Here is a 19350-nt window from a genome sequence, read left to right as displayed (position 1 = left end):
TATGGTAACACTACGCCCTGGGCTTTAGATAGTTACGCTATGTGTAAATTTTGGGTAAATGAAAGGATATCTGGGTGAACATTTGCAACTGAAAAGTGTTTTAATAATTTACTGTGTGTGAATTACACCGTTGATATTCGAAGTAGGATATTGTTATTATTGTTGAATGTAACTATCTAAAGCCCGGGACGCAGTGTTGCCATACGCAAACACCACAGGCGGGTAGACAGATGGAAAAAAAACCGAGTATAGATTCAAATTCTCTTATGAATAACGAAGGCAGAAGAGGCAGAGTGTCAAAGCGGGCATTACGAACGTCCTCTCCATATCGAAGTCTGAAAGCTGCAAGAAGGGGACATACAGAAAGGCGAAAAGAAAGGGGTAAAACTGCGAGAAAAGAAGAATGTTTCGTTGCAGAGTGAATATCTGTCGGTTGAAGAATAAGCGTGGAGGTGCATCGTAAAGGAGTTGAGTCAAGCAAGGAGGGGCATTATTATTATTATCAGGGGCGTAACTAGGTGACAATGGGCCCGTGGCATTTTCTTACAATGGGCCCCCATTACCTAAAAAAAAAATATATATATGCATATATATATATATATATATATATATATATATATATATAATATTATGGGAGAGAGAGTAGAGAGATTGATTTGATATATCGTAGAACTGGTAGGCATAAGAATTAAAATATAATATGCAGGCATTGAAATATAATTACTAATAGTTAATACATACATAGCTTAGAAAAAAACATCTAAATTATATATTCTCAATAATGAATCAGATGAATCCCCTTATGTAGGCCTATGCGGCCGTTACATTATTGCATAATTACGATGCCTATAAAATAAAAATAAACAGAACTTGGTCCAAAACATCTATACCATCATTAAATAAACAAATATACCTTATACCTTCTAGAATTCTTTCTTCCTTGCTTTCATCTCTGCAAATCTGTCAATGACTTTACTTATGTTCAATTTACGTGCAGTTCCTTGTTCAACTGATGGAAGAGCTAGTCCTTCTAATCTTTCCTGTGCCATTGTACTTCGCAAATAGTCTTTAACAAGCTTTAGTTTGGAGAATGAACGCTCTGCACTCGCAGTTGTGACTGGAATAGTTAAAAACAATAGCATTGCAGTGAAAACCTCAGGGAAACTGGCTGAAATATAATGATTTTCTATGATCAACATATTAGCAAGGTCCTTAATACTTTGCTTATTTCTCCCTTCAGAGCAGATCTCATACTGGGAATTTCCTGTGAATGTTTCTGACACATCGTTGTGGTATTTTTTCACAAATCATTAAAATATAACGGTAAGCAGTAGCCTACATTTTTTTTTTTTACGGCCATGGGCCCATATCCCTTGGGTCCCTTGGGCCCCTTTCTGTGACTCTACGTCCATGGGCCCCTTTAATCATTATAGGCCCTGGGCCCGTGGCAGTTTGCCACCTCTGCCACCCTATTGTTACGCCTCTGATTATTATTATTATTATTTTTTTTTTTTTTTTCTTTTTTTTTTTTGCTTTATCACAGTCCTCCAATTCGACTGGGTGGTATTTATAGTGTGGGGTTCCGAGTTGCATCCTGCCTCCTTAGGAGTCCATCACTTTCCTTACTATGTGCGCCGTTTCTAGGATCACACTCTTCTGCATGAGTCCTGGAGCTACTTCTGCCTCTAGTTTTTCTAGATTCCTTTTCAGGGATCTTGGGATCGTGCCTAGTGCTCCTATGATTATGGGTACAATTTCCACTGGCATATCCCATATCCTTCTTATTTCTATTTTCAGATCTTGATACTTATCCATTTTTTCCCTCTCTTTCTTTTCAACTCTGGTGTCCCATGGTATTGCGACATCAATGAGGGATACTTTCTTCTTGACTTTGTCAATCAACGTCACGTCTGGTCTATTTGCACGTATCACCCTATCTGTTCTGATACCATAGTCCCAGAGGATCTTTGCCTGATCGTTTTCTATCACTCCCTTAGTTTGGTGCTCGTACCACTTATTAGTGCAAGGTACCTGATGTTTCTTGCACAAGCTCCAGTGGAGGGCTTTTGCCACTGAATCATGCCTCTTTTTGTACTGGTTCTGTGCAAGTGCCGGGCATTCGCTTGCTATGTGGTTTATGGTTTCATTTTTCGTATTGCACTTCCTACATATGGGAGAGATGTTATTTCCGTCTATCGTTCTTTGAACATATCTGGTTCTTAGAGCCTGATCTTGTGCCGCTGTTATCATTCCTTCAGTTTCCTTCTTTAGCTCTCCCCTCCGTAGCCATTGCCAGTGTCATTGCTGGCTAGTTCTTTAGTCTGTCTCATGTATTGTCCTTGCATTGGTTTGTTGTGCCAGTCCTCTGTTCTGTTTGTCATTGTCCTGTCTCTGTATATTTCTGGGTCTTCGTCTACTTTTATTATTCCTTCTTCCCATGCACTCTTTAGCCACTCGTCTTCACTGGTTTTCAGATATTGCCCCAGTGCTCTGTTCTCGATGTTGATGCAGTCCTCTATGTTTAGTAGTCTTCTCCCTCCTTCCTTTCGTGTTATGTATAGTCTGTCCGTATTTTCTCTTGGGTGTAGTGCTTTGTGTATTGTCATATGTTTCTTGGTTTTCTGATCTATGCTGCGGAGTTCTGCCTTCGTCCACTCCACTATTCCTGTGCTGTATCTGATTACTGGCACTGCCCATGTGTTTATGGCTTTTATCATATTTCCGGCGTTGAGTTTTGACTTGAGTATCGCCTTGAGTCTTTGCATATATTCTTTCCTGATCGTGTCCTACATCTGTTGGTGTTTTATATCCCCTCCTTCCATTATTCCCAGGTATTTGTATCCAGTCTCATCTATGTGTTTGATGTTGCTCCCATCTGGTAGCTTTATCCCTTCAGTTCTCGTTACTTTGCCTTTTTGTATGTTGACTAAGGCGCATTTTTCTATTCCAAACTCCATCCTGATGTCCCCAGATACAATCCATACAGTCTGGATTAGGGTATCTATTTCCTTGATGCCCTTACCATACAGCTTGATGTCGTCCATGAACATCAGATGGTTGATTTTGTTGCCTCTTTTCTTGATTTGGTACACGGCATCCATCTTCTGTAATACTTTTGTCATGGGAATCATGGCTACTACGAAGAGTAGTGGGGACAGTGAGTCGCCCTGGAAAATCCCTCTTCTGATATTAACCTCTGCTAGTCTTATTCCTGAGCTTGTAAGTATTATTCCAGTTGCGCATTGTATTTTTGAGGAAGCTGATGGTGTTTTCCTCTGCCCCATATATTTTCAGGCATTCTATTAGCCATGTGTGTGGTATCATGTCGAAGGCTTTCTTATAGCCTATCCATGCCATGCTTAGGTTGGTTTTCCTTCTCCTACTGTTCTTCATTACCATTTTGTCTATCAGGAGCTGGTCTTTTGTGCCCCTACACTTCCTTTTGCAGCCTTTCTGTTGGTGAGGGATAGTGTTTGTGTCCGCTAGGTAGTTGTATAGCCTTTCACTGATGATACCCGTTAGTAACTTCCACATTATGGTAGGCAGGTGATAGGCCTGTAGTTACTGGCTATATTTCCCTTACTCTTGTCTTTTTGTACTAAGGATGTTCTTCCTGTGGTCATCCATTTGGGTGCATGGTGATTTGAGATACAATGCTGGAGTTGTTTTGCTATTCGTGGGTGTTGGGCCTTGAAGTTTTTGAGCCAGTATCCATGGACTTCATCGGGACCTGGGGCTTTCCAGTTTGGCATTTTCTTTAGTTGGTGTCTGACTGTGTCTGTCGTGATCTCTGTGAATCTTTGTTTTATTCTCCCTGTTTCTTCTTCCTTGACTTCCTGGAGCCATGTTGCATGTTTGTTGTGTGATACCGGATTGCTCCATATGTTTTCCCAGAGTCTCTTACTTGGTTCGGCTTCAGGAATTTCTTGGTGGTTGTCTTCCCTCTTAGTTGGTTGTATAGTCTTTTCTGGTTGGTTCCGAATAGTTTGTTCTGTTGGTATCCCTTATTCCTATTCATGTACCGTTGGATCTTATGTGCTTTGGCCTTAAGCCTCTGTTTTACATCTTCTATTGTGTTGTTTAGTCCCCTCTCTTGTACTTTGTATTTTTCGTTGAGTTCCTCCCTTGTTTTCTTGCTTCTTAGCCTTTTTTCTGCCATCTCTTTCAGTTGACACAAGTCTTATCTCATCACCATGATTTGCTTTTCCAGGCGCCTTTTCCAAGGTGGTTGCTGTTTTGGTTTCTGTTGGGTTGGTTGTGCTGGTAGTGTTGGTGTTCGAATCCCCATCAGTTCTGCTACTAATCTTGCTCCTGCATATGCCAAGTTATTTGTTTCTGTGATACTGGTGGTGTGCATTATGCCCACTATTTCATTGACCTCACTTGTTTTCTCCCTTAATTTCTTGGTGTTGTAGGCTTTCATGGAGGGGATCTTTGTTCTTTCTGTATCTGGCTCCATCCATTGTCTAATCTTTTCTACCCATTCCGTCCTCTCTGTTACTTCTTCGGTGTTTCTTCGTGTGTCGTTGTTTGATATCTCATCATCCCTGTCGTCTTCTGTGGTATCGTCTCTCAGTTCATCTTCGTGTAATTCGTTGTCGTGTGACATTTCCCTTTCCAGGTCTTCTCTTTCTGTTGGGAAGAGCCGGTTCTTTTTCTTTATGTTCCTTACTTGGTCTGCCAGCCTCTGCTCTGTTTTGGGGTGTTATTCCTCTCATTCCAGATGTTGACCAACCTTCTTCTATATCCTCTCTCCGTCGGGTTGCTACTGATGTAGCATCTCCATATTTCCTAATTTTCTTCTCTTGTCCATTTCTTCCTTTGGTTTGCTTCTATAGCTCCAATCTCAGGCTGTTGGTTACTGTAATTGTGGTGGTCAGTTGCTGGATGACGACCTCCAAGTACCTGACCGTTTCCCCCTTCAATTGGGTTGAATACCTGGCTGCCGGACGAAGCTCCTCTGTTGCCAGAGGTTCCATTTACGTCGTTGTCGTTTATTCCTTCATTTCTTAACATCATTGCTGAGTTTTGCTATTTAACCCATAGCTGGACCCTACCCCATCAGGGATAGGTACTCATTTACAGCTGAGTCGACTGAGGAAATTATGGTAAAGATCCTTTCCCAAGGAATCAACGCCGAGGAGAGCGGTCACCCATCCAACGACTGACCAGCCTCATTGACGACCTAACCCACTCTGCCACGGCGCCACATATTATTATTATTATTAATTATTATTTTTTTTTTTTTTTTTTTTTTTTTTTTTTGCTCTATCACAGTCCTCCAATTCGACTGGGTGGTATTTATAGTGTGGGGTTCCGGGTTGCATCCTGCCTCCTTAGGAGTCCATCACTTTTCTTACTATGTGTGCCGTTTCTAGGATCACACTCTTCTGCATGAGGCCCGGAGCTACTTCAGCCTCTAGTTTTTCTAGATTCCTTTTCAGGGATCTTGGGATTCGTGCCTAGTGCTCCTATGATTATGGGTACGATTTCCACTGGCATATCCCATATCCTTCTTATTTCTATTTTCAGATCTTGATACTTATCCATTTTTTCCCTCTCTTTTCTCTTCAAACTCTGGTGTCCCATGGTATTGCGACGTCCAATGAGTGATACTTTCTTCTTGACTTTGTCAATCATTATTATTATTATTATTATTATTATTATTATTATTATTTATTATTATTATTATTATTATTATGTTCAGAAGATGAACCCTGTTCATATAGAACAAGTCCACAAGCGTCAGTGATTTGAGATTTAGCAGAGAATGTGGAATACGAGAAGAGTGTACAAGGAAACAAACTATTGAACGCATAAATGAATGGTTTAGATACGTATCGTTACCAGAATTGCAACGTATTTGTTCAAATCTCGCGGATTCAAACATGGTCGTTTGGTTTAGATGCAAGCGTATGAAAGAAAGCCTCTTTTTGTTTAAGCTTAGGAAACCAATGCAGATAAAAAAAAGATCTAAATCTCTCCGTCTGTGTGAAAAAGAATGAATAGATAAAGAGAATTTTGTCAATATCGCTGACAGATGAGTCTTCTTTTAAAACAGAAGAGTGATTAAAGGGTTCAGGAAACGGAAGGCAAACATATTAACATTGTAGTTATGAATAATATGGAGAACTGAGCGGTCTGACTTTCGAAATAGGGATGTTCGCATAGTATCAATGACGACTGGAATTATGACGTACAAAACTTGCCCCTGGAAAGGCAGCATGCTACTAAGCACTGAAAATGAAGTATATTTTTGAAAATTTGCTAAGTAAAAGGAGAATAAAGACCTTTGCAGGACTGATGGATTGGAAAAATTGCTGGTACAAATTACATACATTCCACGGGATTGTGTGCAAAAATGGCGACTTTATCTGTTGAGATGAAGTAGAAATACATGGGTGAGTATTTGTTAACATGCTTCATTACTGATAAAATCAGATAGAAAATTAATTTTAAACACATTAACACACACATTATGTGCTATTAAGTCATTACCGTGGACGATCTCTCTTATTAGAATTAGTTTTAACTTAAAAACTTGTGCCAAGCAAAATTACAAAACACCTTCAAAAGGTGTCATTTTAAACTTATATGCAAGCACAAATATTGAAGGCACTTTATCCTAATGAATAGTCACTATAAGAAATTAATATAATGTTTTGTTCTGTTTTGAAGATAAACCTTTGGTTGATCGTGTTGCTTTTACGTAGACGAGTAAGTCTTGCTTATTTTTATTTTTTCTCGCAGCTTGATTCCTGTGCGGTTATCTAGTCTCCTTAGGTATATGTTTATTTCCACCTGTCTGGGGAGTCCCTGCTCAGTTTTAAGAGTGGTTAGGTGCTGCTTTCTGAATAAAGAAAATGTCAATTGCTTTCACGCTTTCCATTTCGTGCGTCACTCATTCGAGATATGCCTTGGGGCACCTTTGGTACCAGACGACCTACAGAAAAAATGAAGAAGAACTGTCAGGTGACATCTGTGTATGAAATGCTTATGTAGCAAAACTACTTTTAAAATGAATATCTTATTTGTGTATGACTGTTGACCTTTGTACTTCTTATTTTTCGATATAAGGTATTAATTATGATGTAATGTATGAAAACAGGCTGTGTTTGTTCTCAATTTTAGGGGTAATTCTTCAGCGACTGTAGATTTTGTCCTGATCACAACCAAAACAAAACAGTGGTCACGGGATATGTTCGCTCAGCTGATTGCTGTGGAAGTATAGATTCGGGGAAAGTCTTGAAACTAGTGTCTAGTATCTCTACTTTCAGAATGAAGTTTTGTGGACCAAAGTGTTCGTTATGCTGTACTATTTTAAGTGTCTGGGCCATTGTCCAGTTGGTAAGTAGCCAAGACTAGTTATTAAATTATAAGTTACTCGTACTGTAGCTTAGTTCAGCAACTAGGTACCTTCGTAATATTCTTAGTCTACTGTGTTACTTTACGTCTAAGGTAATGTAATAATTCAGGAACCGTATATTTTTATGACAGGTTGTAATGTGTTTTAGACATTTTGGCCATTTTTATCAGTGCAAACCCCACTTTTCTGGACCTTGCACTCAAACCTGACCAACAACTTACCTAAGTCACTAAGGTACAGGGATGTAACCTAATGTAGGGTGGTGGGTTTTTATCTGGCCAGGGGCTCTGCTCCCCCTTAAACTTATCGATAAGCTGATTCACAGTGAAATGTGCTTAAATTTTGTACCCCTTCCATTTTTGGTAATTCTAAGCCCTCATTCCGCGGTAAAGTAGACTATGGCAGTTGACGTTTTCCATGTTATTTTACCTACTGAACAAGAATTTAAAGTAATATTTATTCGGACGACTGTAATTAACCCCCAGGGGCCAGTACTAAACACGGCGAAATACATTGAACGCCCCAATCCCTAGTGGATGTCGTATCCGCGGTTACGTTCCTTGCAGTCCGTGCAGACTGCTTCTGTAGAATTACCCTGCAAGAAACATAACCGCGGATACGACATCCACTAGGGATTGGGGCGTCCAATGTATTACGCCGTGTTTAGTACTGGCCCCTGGGGGTTAATTACAGTCGTCCGAATAAATATTACTTTAAATTCTTGTTCAGTAAGTAAAATAACGTAGGAAAATGTCAACTGCCATAGTCTACTTTACCGTGGAATGAGGGCTTAGAATTACCCCATTTTTTACTGTGAGTACCTAGGGTAAAAAACCGCATGGTACAGCATGTACGATCAATGTGTACAACCCCAAGAAAAGTACATTATAACGCGTCCTGACACCGGAGTAGAGGTCTTTAGCTCAGTTTCTCACCATGTCAGGACGCGTTATAATGTACTTTTTTGGGGTTGTACACATTGATCGTACATGGTCCACCCCTGTACCGTGCGGTTTTTTACCCTATAGTGCCTCCTCCTTTGTAAAACATTTTAACAAGAGCAAAAGATAACCTAGTTACTAGTATGAGGATAAAAACCTATATATCTTTATGTTGATATACTTTCGTGGAACAGGGACCATTTGAAACTTGGAAAAATCTTTTGAGTTGTGGTCTCAACCAGTAGGCTTATGCATAGACACATTAGCCCTCAGTATGCACATCGTTGTGTGTCATTTAACTTCATGATATATTACCTACCTATTAGCCTAGCCTAGTTATAACCTTGAAATCTAGAATTAGGGGTCAGTTATGGGTACTCAATGGAAGCTGGAGTACCAAAAGCCTTGTATATAATTGTTGGTTGTTTAAAGTGCATCCTGAATACAGTAGTGGTAGGAAAAATTAAGTCTTTGCCAAACACACCTGTTTAATGTTCAGGCTGACTATTTTCTGTTTGATGCATTTTTTACCATTATAATTGAAGCAAACCACAGTTTTGTATTATACTGTGTTTGTCAATTTCATACCATATTTTATGAATATATAATATAATTTTTGATTGGTTGTCTAGTATTTTATGCACAGTTTTGTATTATACTGTGTTTGTAATTTCATACCATATTATATGAATATATAATATAATTTTTTATTGGTTGTCTAGTATTTTATGCATTGTTAACCATTATTATTGGTGCAAACCACTTGTATTTTGCTTCCCCAGCACCTTATATATAAAAGTTACTGTGGTATCCAGTGGGTAACTATTGTTTTCTTTTTATGGAAAAACCAAAAACAAGTAGATTGCACTAGTGAGAATGGTGTAACATGTAACATACGTAAATCACAGGATAAGTTGCCAGAAAAATATATGGTTTATGTCTATCTTCTAATCAGTTGAAATCTTAGGATACATCAAAACCTTCCTTACCTTAACCTAACCTAGGGCACCCACACTGAGAAAGTCAGAGGGTGGATTCTTGCCTCCCCTCTTTGGTATTGCATAGTATAGTTAGCATTTTCCTTACTTTTTGTTATGAGTTTTCTTAGAGGGCACACTTTTGTTCTTTTTTCTAGTCCTGTTAGTTGTTCCTCTTGCATTATTCCCAGTAATTTATCAATGAAAAGGATTGCCTCCAGGTGGAGAAGCAGTTTATCCACATATGCTCATCATTAGCAGTACTTAGTAAAGGCAAGAGGTGTTAAGCTGAATTGGCCTATACGTATCAGGTATTAAGAAAATTTGGGAAGTCAGAGAACATCGTAGTGCCTGTAGAGTTGAGATTCTATTGTTTCATCTAGGTCATTGCCTTCAGACTAATACCAGTCTCTGTATTCCCTCTTGTTTAATAGTTTGATTAAATTAAGTTCAGCCTCTACCTTGCAATTAGTTCAAAGATTTAGTGAAGTAATTTCATATTGCTATACATGCTCATGAGGCATAAGATGTCTTGTTATATGTCCTGAATTATATTACCTTCATAGTAATTACAGATTTATATTGCTTTATATCCACTTTTTCCTATGATTGTCTCACTAGGTGGCCTCAATATTTGTTGTCTGATGTGTTATTGTATACTGGCCACTACTCTGAAGTCTCTTCCGTCTTTTCAGCTAATCATGTAATATCTAGCAGGCCACCATATCCCACACACAGTATATTTTGTGGACGTCACTAATACATTAACTGCTTCTGTATTGGCTGCTCCATTTTTTACGTGATTTCTGCTATCTTAACCTTTAATGAGGCACATCTGTTACTTCCTTTGATATTGGACCCCTACTTTTTTCACAGTCTTTGCTAGATAAGAGCTTCAAGATGCCTGTCTCCAATGCCATTTCATGATAAGAATAACGTAATGAGGGGCTTCATAACTTCTTGTAATGTCTTCAATTTGTCATAAGGACGCTGTAGCTTAGAACACAACTCTGATCTGTGATCTAATAGCATAACTAGTGGTGACAGTGAAATTCCTTAAATTTTGGATGTTGCTTATCCAGTATGTCATAAAATTCATACATGATTCTTGTTACAAGGCTGTAAAATTATCACAAGAGTTGGAAACAATAAATGGAAGGAAATTATAATAATGTTTTATTTGATTATCTATTTTGTGACTAATATTTCAAGTTTTTTTTTTTTTTTTTCATTTTTTCAGGGATTTATGGCCTTGTTCTTTGGTATTAGATCACCAGCATTCATTGAAGACTTGTCCATTCCTGGAAGAAGCAGAACATGACCCCAAATCATTCCTAGAGGCTATGGATAAATCTTATTATCAGGTAAGAGCTGTAGATAAAGACATGGATGAAACCAAATTTTTAACAATTGAAATTGGCTTGGCCAGTTATTTTCTTCAAGACACTTCTCCAGTGAATTCTAAGTTACCTCCTTTCATGTCTCCTCAACATTCTTGATATAATTAAGAATGATCGTTGCATTCTAAAAGGTTTATCAAGCATTTTTATTATTTTCTAAATTTCCTTACATCAAATGCAGTCAGGTACTGCAGTAAAATTTGCTTGAACTTCACTTTGAGTAGTAACCTGATGCACAATTATTATTATTCATAATATACTTACGTACATTCTTGAGGTTATTATTCATATTGAGTTTATGTGTATATTTAAAAGAAACAAGCCAAAAGGCCATAAACTTTCATATTACAATTCCTCAGAATAGAATACCCATTTGGGAAGAAAATAAAAAGAAATGAAAGATAAAAAGGAATGGAAATACAGATATACTATGTATACATACACATTAAGTAACATCAGTTAAAACCATGCAATGCATTTAATGTAATACACAATAATAAATCAGTAACAAATTAATATACTAATTCCTGCATATCAGAAATAACGAGAAACACTCCATTATTATGCAACTGAATAGAATTTATTTTACTTGCCATACTCTGGAAGCATAGTACAATATTTACTCCTTTTTCTGTACATATCAGACAATACGTACCGATTGGTTTTCCCTGTCTTTGCCAAAATCCCAACCTGTAGTTATAAAATGCATTATGATTAATGACCACTCCACAGATGGTCTCAAGCCAATGAAAATTAGGTGATTAAGTTTGTTAGATAGGTCATAGGGTACTTGTAAAAAAATTAATACGCAATGCCAAATCTAAAAGTGAATTCTTAATTATCATCATTCGGAGGATGAACCCTGTTCATATAGAACAACCCCACGGACCATTGACTTGAAATTCAAGCTTCCAAAGAATATGGAGTTCATTTGAAAGGAGTAACAGAAGATAATAGGAAATACTGAAAGAAGAGATCAGTTATTAGAAAAGAAAAAATAAATTAAACTTTTGAATATCATTAGATCACAAATAGTTCTTTTCTGTAGGATGAGCTTATGGAAAAAATGTTTAGGTGTCTTGAAAATTCTGTACAGTGATGATGATCTGGCATAGTCCACATCCTACTGGTAATACCATTGCTTGGGCTTCTTTATATCACATGATCCAGCACAAGTAATGGCTTACCTTATTAAATCATGCCATGAAAAGGACAATGGTATGCATTGCCACTGGCTGATTTGTAGGGCTGGTTTAAAATTATTTTTATAGTTACTGATTTGCATAAATATTAATTTTCATACAATCAACTTACCTGTTCAGATATATACCATAGCTAACGACTCCGTCGTCCCCGACAGAAATTCAAATTTCGCGCCACTCGCTACAGGTAGGTCAGGTGATCTACCGGCCTGCCCTGGTGGCAGGACTAGGAACCATCCCCGTTTTCTATCATATTTTCTCTGTCGCCGGTGGTATCAACATTGTTGTTATTACCTCCTGACTTAGATTCATTTTTCAACATTTGATCAACGTTTCGGCTTTTGGTGACGTATTTGGATCGTGTTTTGGCATTCGCTACTGTGGACTGTGTTTGGAATAACTCTTTTGGATTTTTCTCAGTATGTCTGATTCTAATGTGAGTGTGAGAATGTGTGTGAATGTAGGCTGCAGGGTGAGGATACCGAAAGCTTCGGTTGATCCTCTCACTGTATGCCGTAAATGTAGGGGGGTTCAGTGTTTCTGCTATTAACACTTGTAAGGAATGCGAGGGTTTGAATGCAGAAGAGTGGAAGACTTTGACTTTGCTTATTTGAAGAAGTTAGAGAGGGATAGAGTTAGACGACTAAAAGGTGTGAGTTCAAGGCCTATTGAGCCTTTCACGGATAATTCTACAACCCTACTACTGTAGATTCTCCCTATAGATCTCATTCTCAGAGTGTCTTTTCGGATTCGGCATCGGAAATCGCCAATCTGAAAGCGACTATTAGAGACATGAAGTCCAAGATGGCTGACTCGAAAGGTAAGCTAGTGATAGTGAACATTTTAGTGAAGTGAGTCCTATCAGTGTTGTGGAGGGGGCGTTTGATCGTCCCTGCGGCGCTCCCAGCCTAGACCTCTTCCAAGCTCCCATGCCCAGGAGGAGAAGGAAGTCGAAAGCCTTAAGGAGGTCGGTGTGGGGAATCCCCAACGAAAAAATCAGACGTCCCTTCAGACTAGCTCTGCTTCATGGCAGCCAGCTCAAGGGGTCGCTATAGGAAAAGCGTTCCTTCGCGAGTGTCTCTGTCCTAAAACTCCCTCTCCCTCACCTAAACGAGGGTGGAAGGAGTCGAACTTATCGAGACCGCTGAAGCGTCATATGAAGCAAGACATTGATTCGAGCCCAGAGCGCTTCTCGGATGACGCCCCGTCTGCTATTAAGAAGGCGAAGGTGGCGTCAGCGTCACCTGACGCTTATGAGGAAGTTACCCCATCATGCTTCTTCCCCGAGTGATGACGAGAGGCGTCATGCACTAGACGTGGGAGAAGCGTCAAGAAAGATAATTATGGCGGTTCAGGAACAAACTGTCATCTCTTGTGGGAGTTTTAGCGCCCGTCGGAAGGACGTGACGCTTCCAATTAGAAGTCTCGTCCTCTCTCACTGCTCGAAGAGAGAGTGTTGTAAGACAAGAAAAACGAAAGACGTCTTTTAGAAGTGAAGCGTCATTTCAAGCGAATCTGAGACGTGACGCTCCATCCAAGATTGTGACGCCGAGTAGGACGCCCTTAGAGAGCGGAGCGTCTTCCATACGCGAAACGTCATCAAGACGTCAACAAGAGACGTCATACATGACGCTCGGAGACGGGAAGCGTCCATACAAGACGTCTTCTACAGTGCAAGAGAAGCCGCAGGTTGTGACGCCTTCCAAGTCTATTCAAAACGGGGAAAAGGAAAGAGTGTCATTCCCTTAGCCCCTCTCCTATCAGGAGTTTGTTCTCCTCCAGAAGAGGAAAGTTCAGAAAGGAGAACGGAAACTCAGATATATCCCGAGTTGGAGGAAAACTCGGATGATGACGATCATGGAAGAGAGGCTTGTCCAACTATAAGGTGTTGACTACCCCTGCTTCTTGAGGAATACGGAGACGAGTTGACTCCGGCTGGCTCCTCCTTCTCCACGCTCGCTCTTTTCTAGTGCGAAGGCGAAGAAGCCCTCGTCTTTTCTGAAGATGAAGCCCATCATCTCGATGAACGGGCCGGGCTTTACACGCCTTAGACTCCTGGATGAAGTCGAGAAAGACTTAGTCAGGACAGTATTTTGCATGCCTCCAGCAAGGTTAGCTGGGAAAAGAGGCATATGGTACAAGACGGGGGAGAATATGGGTATCGCTCTCTCCCTTCTACAACAGAGGCAGATTTTTCGACGTTAGTTGACGCTTCAAGGCGTCCAAGTCTCAATTCTGCTCGAATTACATGGAGTATTTCAGAACTGGATCATCTCCTCAAGGGACTCTTCCATGTATTGGAAGTCTTCAACTTCTTGGATTGGTTCCCTTGGGGTGATGTCCAAGAAAGCTCATGATTCAGAGGGAATCGAACTGAAGCCCTGTTTTATGCATTTTGTCTTGCATCGACAAACCGCGGTACAGGATGGATCTTTTGAAGTCTCTTCATTATTTGGAGCAGGTCTTTTAAAGAAAAGGTGGACGGTGTATTGGCGCCTTCTTAACAAAGGCAGTCTCGCATGCTCAGAGGGCAGCTCTACTGTATGCACCTCTGTCTGACTATTTGTTCCCTTCTCAGATAGTGAAGGACGTGGCTCACTCTTTAACTGAGAAGGCGACGCAGGATCTTCTGACGCAGTCGGCTAGGAAGAAGAAACCTGCTTTAGTTTCTGACAAGAAAGAACCCAGCACTTCTATGCAGCCCTTTCGAGGTGGTCCGATCTCCAGACCTCCCGCAAGAAGGAAGGCTCCAGAGAAGAGAGGTAGGTCCGCCTTTCGTCCCTTTAAAAAGGGAAAATGAAAAATTTCTCCTCCACAAGCACCAGTAGGTGCCAGGCACCTGCGACGCTCCCAGGCCTAGACCTCTTCCAAGCTCACGAGCTCAGAGGAGAAGGAAAGTCGAAAGCCTTAAGGAGGTTGTGGGGAATCCCCAACGGTCAGACGTCCCTTCAGCTAGCTCTGCTTCGTTGCAGGCGGCTCAAGGGCACTATAGAAAAAGCGTCCTTCGCGAGGGTTTCTCGTCCTCTCCCTCTCCCTCACCTAAACGAGGGTGGAAGGAATCGAACTTGTCGAGACCGCTGGAGCGTCATATGACGCCTGACATGGATTCTAGTCCAGAGCGTTTCTCAGATGACTCTCCGTCTTTTAGCAAGAAAGCGAAGGGGGCGTCAGCGTCACCTGAAGTGTACGCGGAAGTATCTTTTCCTTCTTCCCCACCGAGTGATGACGAAAGACGTCATGCACTGGACGTGGGAGAAGCGTCAAGAAAAATCATTATAGCAGTTCAAGAGCAACTGTCATCTCGAGTGGGAGTTTTAGCGCAACGTCGGAAGGACGTGACGCTTACCAATTAAGAAGTCTCTCCTCTCTTACCTGTTCAACGACAAGCGTCATACAGACGGGGGAAACGGCTAAACGTCTTACAGAAGCGTCTAGTGCGAGAGCGAGAACAGGTGCTTACGAGAGCTTCGTAACGCCAGAGAGACGTAAGACGTCTTTTAGACGCGAAGCGTCATTGGAAAACGGAGCATAGACATGACGCTCCGTCCAACCATTATGACGCCAAGTAGGACGCCTTTGGAGAGCGGAGCGTCTCCAAGCGCGAAGCGTCATCGAGACATCAGCAAAAGACGTCCATCCATGACGCTTGGCAAACGAGAAGCGTCATGTAAGCATGAAGAGTCTTCTAAAAAATTCTAGAGAAGCCGAAGCTTATGACGCCTTCCAAGTTGTCTCCGCAAGAAGAAGAATGTTCGGAAAGGAGAGCGGAGACGCTTTTAGATCCCGAGTTAGAGGAAACTCTCGATGACGAATATAGTGGAAGAGAAGGTCTGTCTAACTAGAAGGTGTTGACTACCCTTCTTCTTGAGGAGTACGGAGACGAGTTGACGCCCAACACCACCGCACTTGCCTACATTCGGAAACAGGGAGGGACGCACTCCTCGTTCCTTTACGAGCTTACGAGAGACCTATTACTGAGACGTCTCACAGGAACATCTCCCTGATGACAAGGTTCGTACAGGGAGTAAGGAATGTGAGGGCGGACAGGCTCAGCAGGAGGAACCAGGTCCTTCATACAGAATGGACTCTACACGAGGAAGTGTGTCTCGATCTCTGGTCTCTGTGGGGAACTCCTCATGTGGAGTTCTTCGCAACATTCAATGTTTCAAAAAAGGTCCCAGTGTTTTGCTCGGTCGTGGAAGATCCAAGAGCACTTATGGTAGATGCCTTCCTGCTAATTGGTCTCGAGTAGACGTTTATGCTTTTCCCCCATTCAAAATCCTGGGGTTAGTAATGAAAAAGTTTGTGGCGTCAAAGGAGACGAGGATGACGTTAATAGCCCCCTTTTGGCCGGCCCAGGAATGGTTCACGGAGGTGGTAGAGTGGATCATAGACTTTCCAAGATCCCTACCAGGAAGGACGGATCTTCTCATACAACCGCACTTCAAGAGGTACCATCAAACCTCTCCGCTCTCGCTCTGACTGCCTTTCGACTATCGAAAGACTTGTCAGAGCGAGAGGCTTTTCTCGCGAAGTAGCAAGCGCGATCGCGAGAGCACGCAGAACCTCCACTACGAAAGTATACCAATCGAAGTGGGAGGTATTTAGAAGGAGGTGTAGATCCAAGAATTTGTCCTCCTCCACTACCTCTATGCGGAAATTTGCGGATTTCCTGCTATTCCTGAGAGAAAAAATCTCATCTAGCCGTATCCACAATAAAGGGATAGAAGTATGCTCTCGGCTGTATTCAGGAACAGAGGATTAGATCGGGCAGATAATGAAGATCTCCACGATCTCATAAGGTCTTTTGAGACTTCAAAGTCTAAGGAACCAGTACCTCCGAACTGGAACCTAGACGTAGTTCTAAAGTATCTGTCATCGGAAAGATTCGAACCTCCTCATCGGGCATCGTTTAGAGACATTACCCGAAAATGCCTATTCCTATTATCTTTAGCTACGGCAAAGAGAAATTAGTGAATTGCATGCTCTTGCAGGATGAAGTTAGGATTCAAGGAAGACTCAGCGGATATTTGCTCGTTTAAGTTTAACGACCCTGTTTTTAGCGGGAAAACGAGAATCCTACGAATTCCTGGCCTAAGTCATTCGAAGTCAAAGGCATGTCGAGTCTCGTAGGCAGAGAAACAGAGAGGTCTCTCTGCCCTGTTAGAGCTCTGAAGTTTCTACCTTCAGAGAAAGCATCAAATGGGAGGCTCTAGACAAGGTCTTTGGTGCGCGGTAAAAGACCCCACAAGACTGATGTCCAAGAATGCGCTGGCATTCGTTGTAAGAAACGTCATTACAGACACTCATAAGGCCTGTCCTGACGAACAGTTACAACTGTTGAGAGTAAAAGCTCATGAAGTGAGAGCTATAACGACGTCTCTCCTCGTTTCATAAGAATATGTCGTTAAAAAACATAATAGATACGACATTTTGGAGATGCAACTCAGTATTTGCATCTCATTACTTGAAAGACGTGCGTTTGTGACATATGAGAAGTGTTTTTCTCTAGGTCTTTCGTATCGGCCGGATACGATTCTGGGTACGGGAGCCGACACCAATCCTTAAAATGTATATACTTTTCTTCTTTTTGGATATGGTCGAGTCTCTTCGAACAATAGAGGACTTAGGCTAGCACGGGCGGCCGTCTATGTTGTTCAGTAAGAGAATTCTTGTCATATCCAATTAGTTGAGTATAATTTTTTTTTGAAAATTATGTATGTGTGCGTAGTGTTTTGAGTTACGATTGTTGTGACGAGTTCGGCGGGGGATAACTCTTAAACAATCTGTAGTTCTAACATATGGTTAGGATCAGGTGGTCGGGATTGGTTGTGTGCTCCTTCATAAGGTGTATTGTCATATAAGTGGATCAGCACCCATTGACAAAGTCCTTTTAGGCTCTGCCGAGTAAGTGGGTAAGACCCCATCGGCAGACCCACAAGAACTCTTGCCATAGATCATATATCTCGCTAAAGTTTCTTGAGGTGATGCAGACTACTGGCAAACACCCACGAAGTCTACCACCTATCAGGTAGGAATCAAGGTTTTTATTTATACCTACAACATATGTTGTTTACCTGTCTATTCCATATAGAAGCTGTCTCTTACCCTCCACGAAGGGTGCCATCAGCTATGTATATATGACAGGTAAGTTGATTGTATGAAAAATGATATTAAAGTTTCATACATACTTACCTGGCAGATATATACAATTAAAGGCCCACCCAGCCTCCCGCAAGGAGGCAGACAGGTGGAAGAGAGAAAATATGATAGAAAACGGGGATGGTTCCTAGTCCTGCCACCCAGGGCAGGCCGGTAGATCACCTGACCTACCTGTAGCGAGTGGCGCGAAATTTGAATTTCTGTCGGGGACGACGGAAGTCTTAGCTATGTATATATCTGCCAGGTAAGTATGTATGAAACTTTATTGTAACATAACAATATCATTTTGCTTATTCAAGCAACAGTTCTTGGACTCCATTTGCTTAAAGTGTGTTATGTAATGTGATATATATGGAGGTAATTTTATATACTCGATATTCAACTTTACAATATGTACATTATATTTACTAATATGTACACTGTTTTATTTATGGCTTAACTCTAACTGGATGAGATGGTAAGTTAGTATCTTGACAGTGTTTTCAGTAGTTAGTTATTCATTTGAGTGTTTACAGTAATTATTTACCAGGATCTTCTTAATAGTTACTCATTCTTTCCCTAATTATACATTATCAGTTAAACTAATGAATTTTAATTCACTTCAATAAGAAGAATTCAATAACTTTTCATATTGAACTATAGAGTAATTTAAATTATTCCAAAAGGGCAGTGCCTTCATTCTATACTGAATTTCCTTTGAAATTTTACTGGTTTTTAAAATTTCTTAATGTCAGTAATGCCAGATGTTTGCACGTAAAATAGTGTTTATTTAGGTGGTTCGTATCGTTCTCTTACATTTATGGAAAATAATTCAAGGCAAATGCAGTATGCCATTTTGTAACTAGTAATTTTTGTATAATTTTGTAATAGAAAATTTTTTATTCAAGGCAGTCATTGCCTTCTTTTAATTTTCTTTTATAATAAATTTTTTAACCAGGTATGTAAAAAACAGTATTTTGAAACCAGCTGGTGTTCCAGATATAACTAATTTCCTGTCTTCCACAGATTGCAACAAATTGTGGGATTGCTGCTGGATTGTATGGTGTCACTTTGCTAGTCATCAGGAATGGCAGTCGGTATCTTAATAGCAAGAAAGCGTAAATTTTTCAATGATGCCTTAATAGGTCTTAATAGGGACTGGACTCGTTGGTTAATGCTATTTATTTTTGTCTCTTTAAATTATATTTGCCAGTAGTAGTCAGAATCCCTGAAATGTGGCAAATGTTGGAATTTCAGGTTTATGTACAGTTATACAGATTTAATTAAAGGCTACAAATTTTGATGGCAAACATTTGAGTTTGC

General features: G+C 40.6%; 1 protein-coding gene across 1 annotated transcript; it reads left to right on the top strand.

The window, feature by feature from the left end:
- The first annotated feature begins 7153 nt into the window (after window positions 1-7153).
- LOC135204165 (ribonuclease kappa-like) lies at window positions 7154-19149 on the top strand. The gene is given in 4 exon segments (XM_064234208.1): window positions 7154-7347; window positions 10525-10587; window positions 10589-10648; window positions 19054-19149. Coding segments are annotated over 4 exon segments (288 nt in total). The 5' UTR covers window positions 7154-7278.
- Window positions 19150-19350: the final 201 nt, after the last annotated feature.

Source organism: Macrobrachium nipponense, chromosome 44, assembly GCF_015104395.2.
Source record: "Macrobrachium nipponense isolate FS-2020 chromosome 44, ASM1510439v2, whole genome shotgun sequence".
NCBI classification, from domain to species: domain Eukaryota; kingdom Metazoa; phylum Arthropoda; class Malacostraca; order Decapoda; family Palaemonidae; genus Macrobrachium; species Macrobrachium nipponense.
The sequence above is the reverse complement of the archived record's forward strand: the minus strand, read 5'-3'. Positions and strand labels throughout refer to the sequence as shown.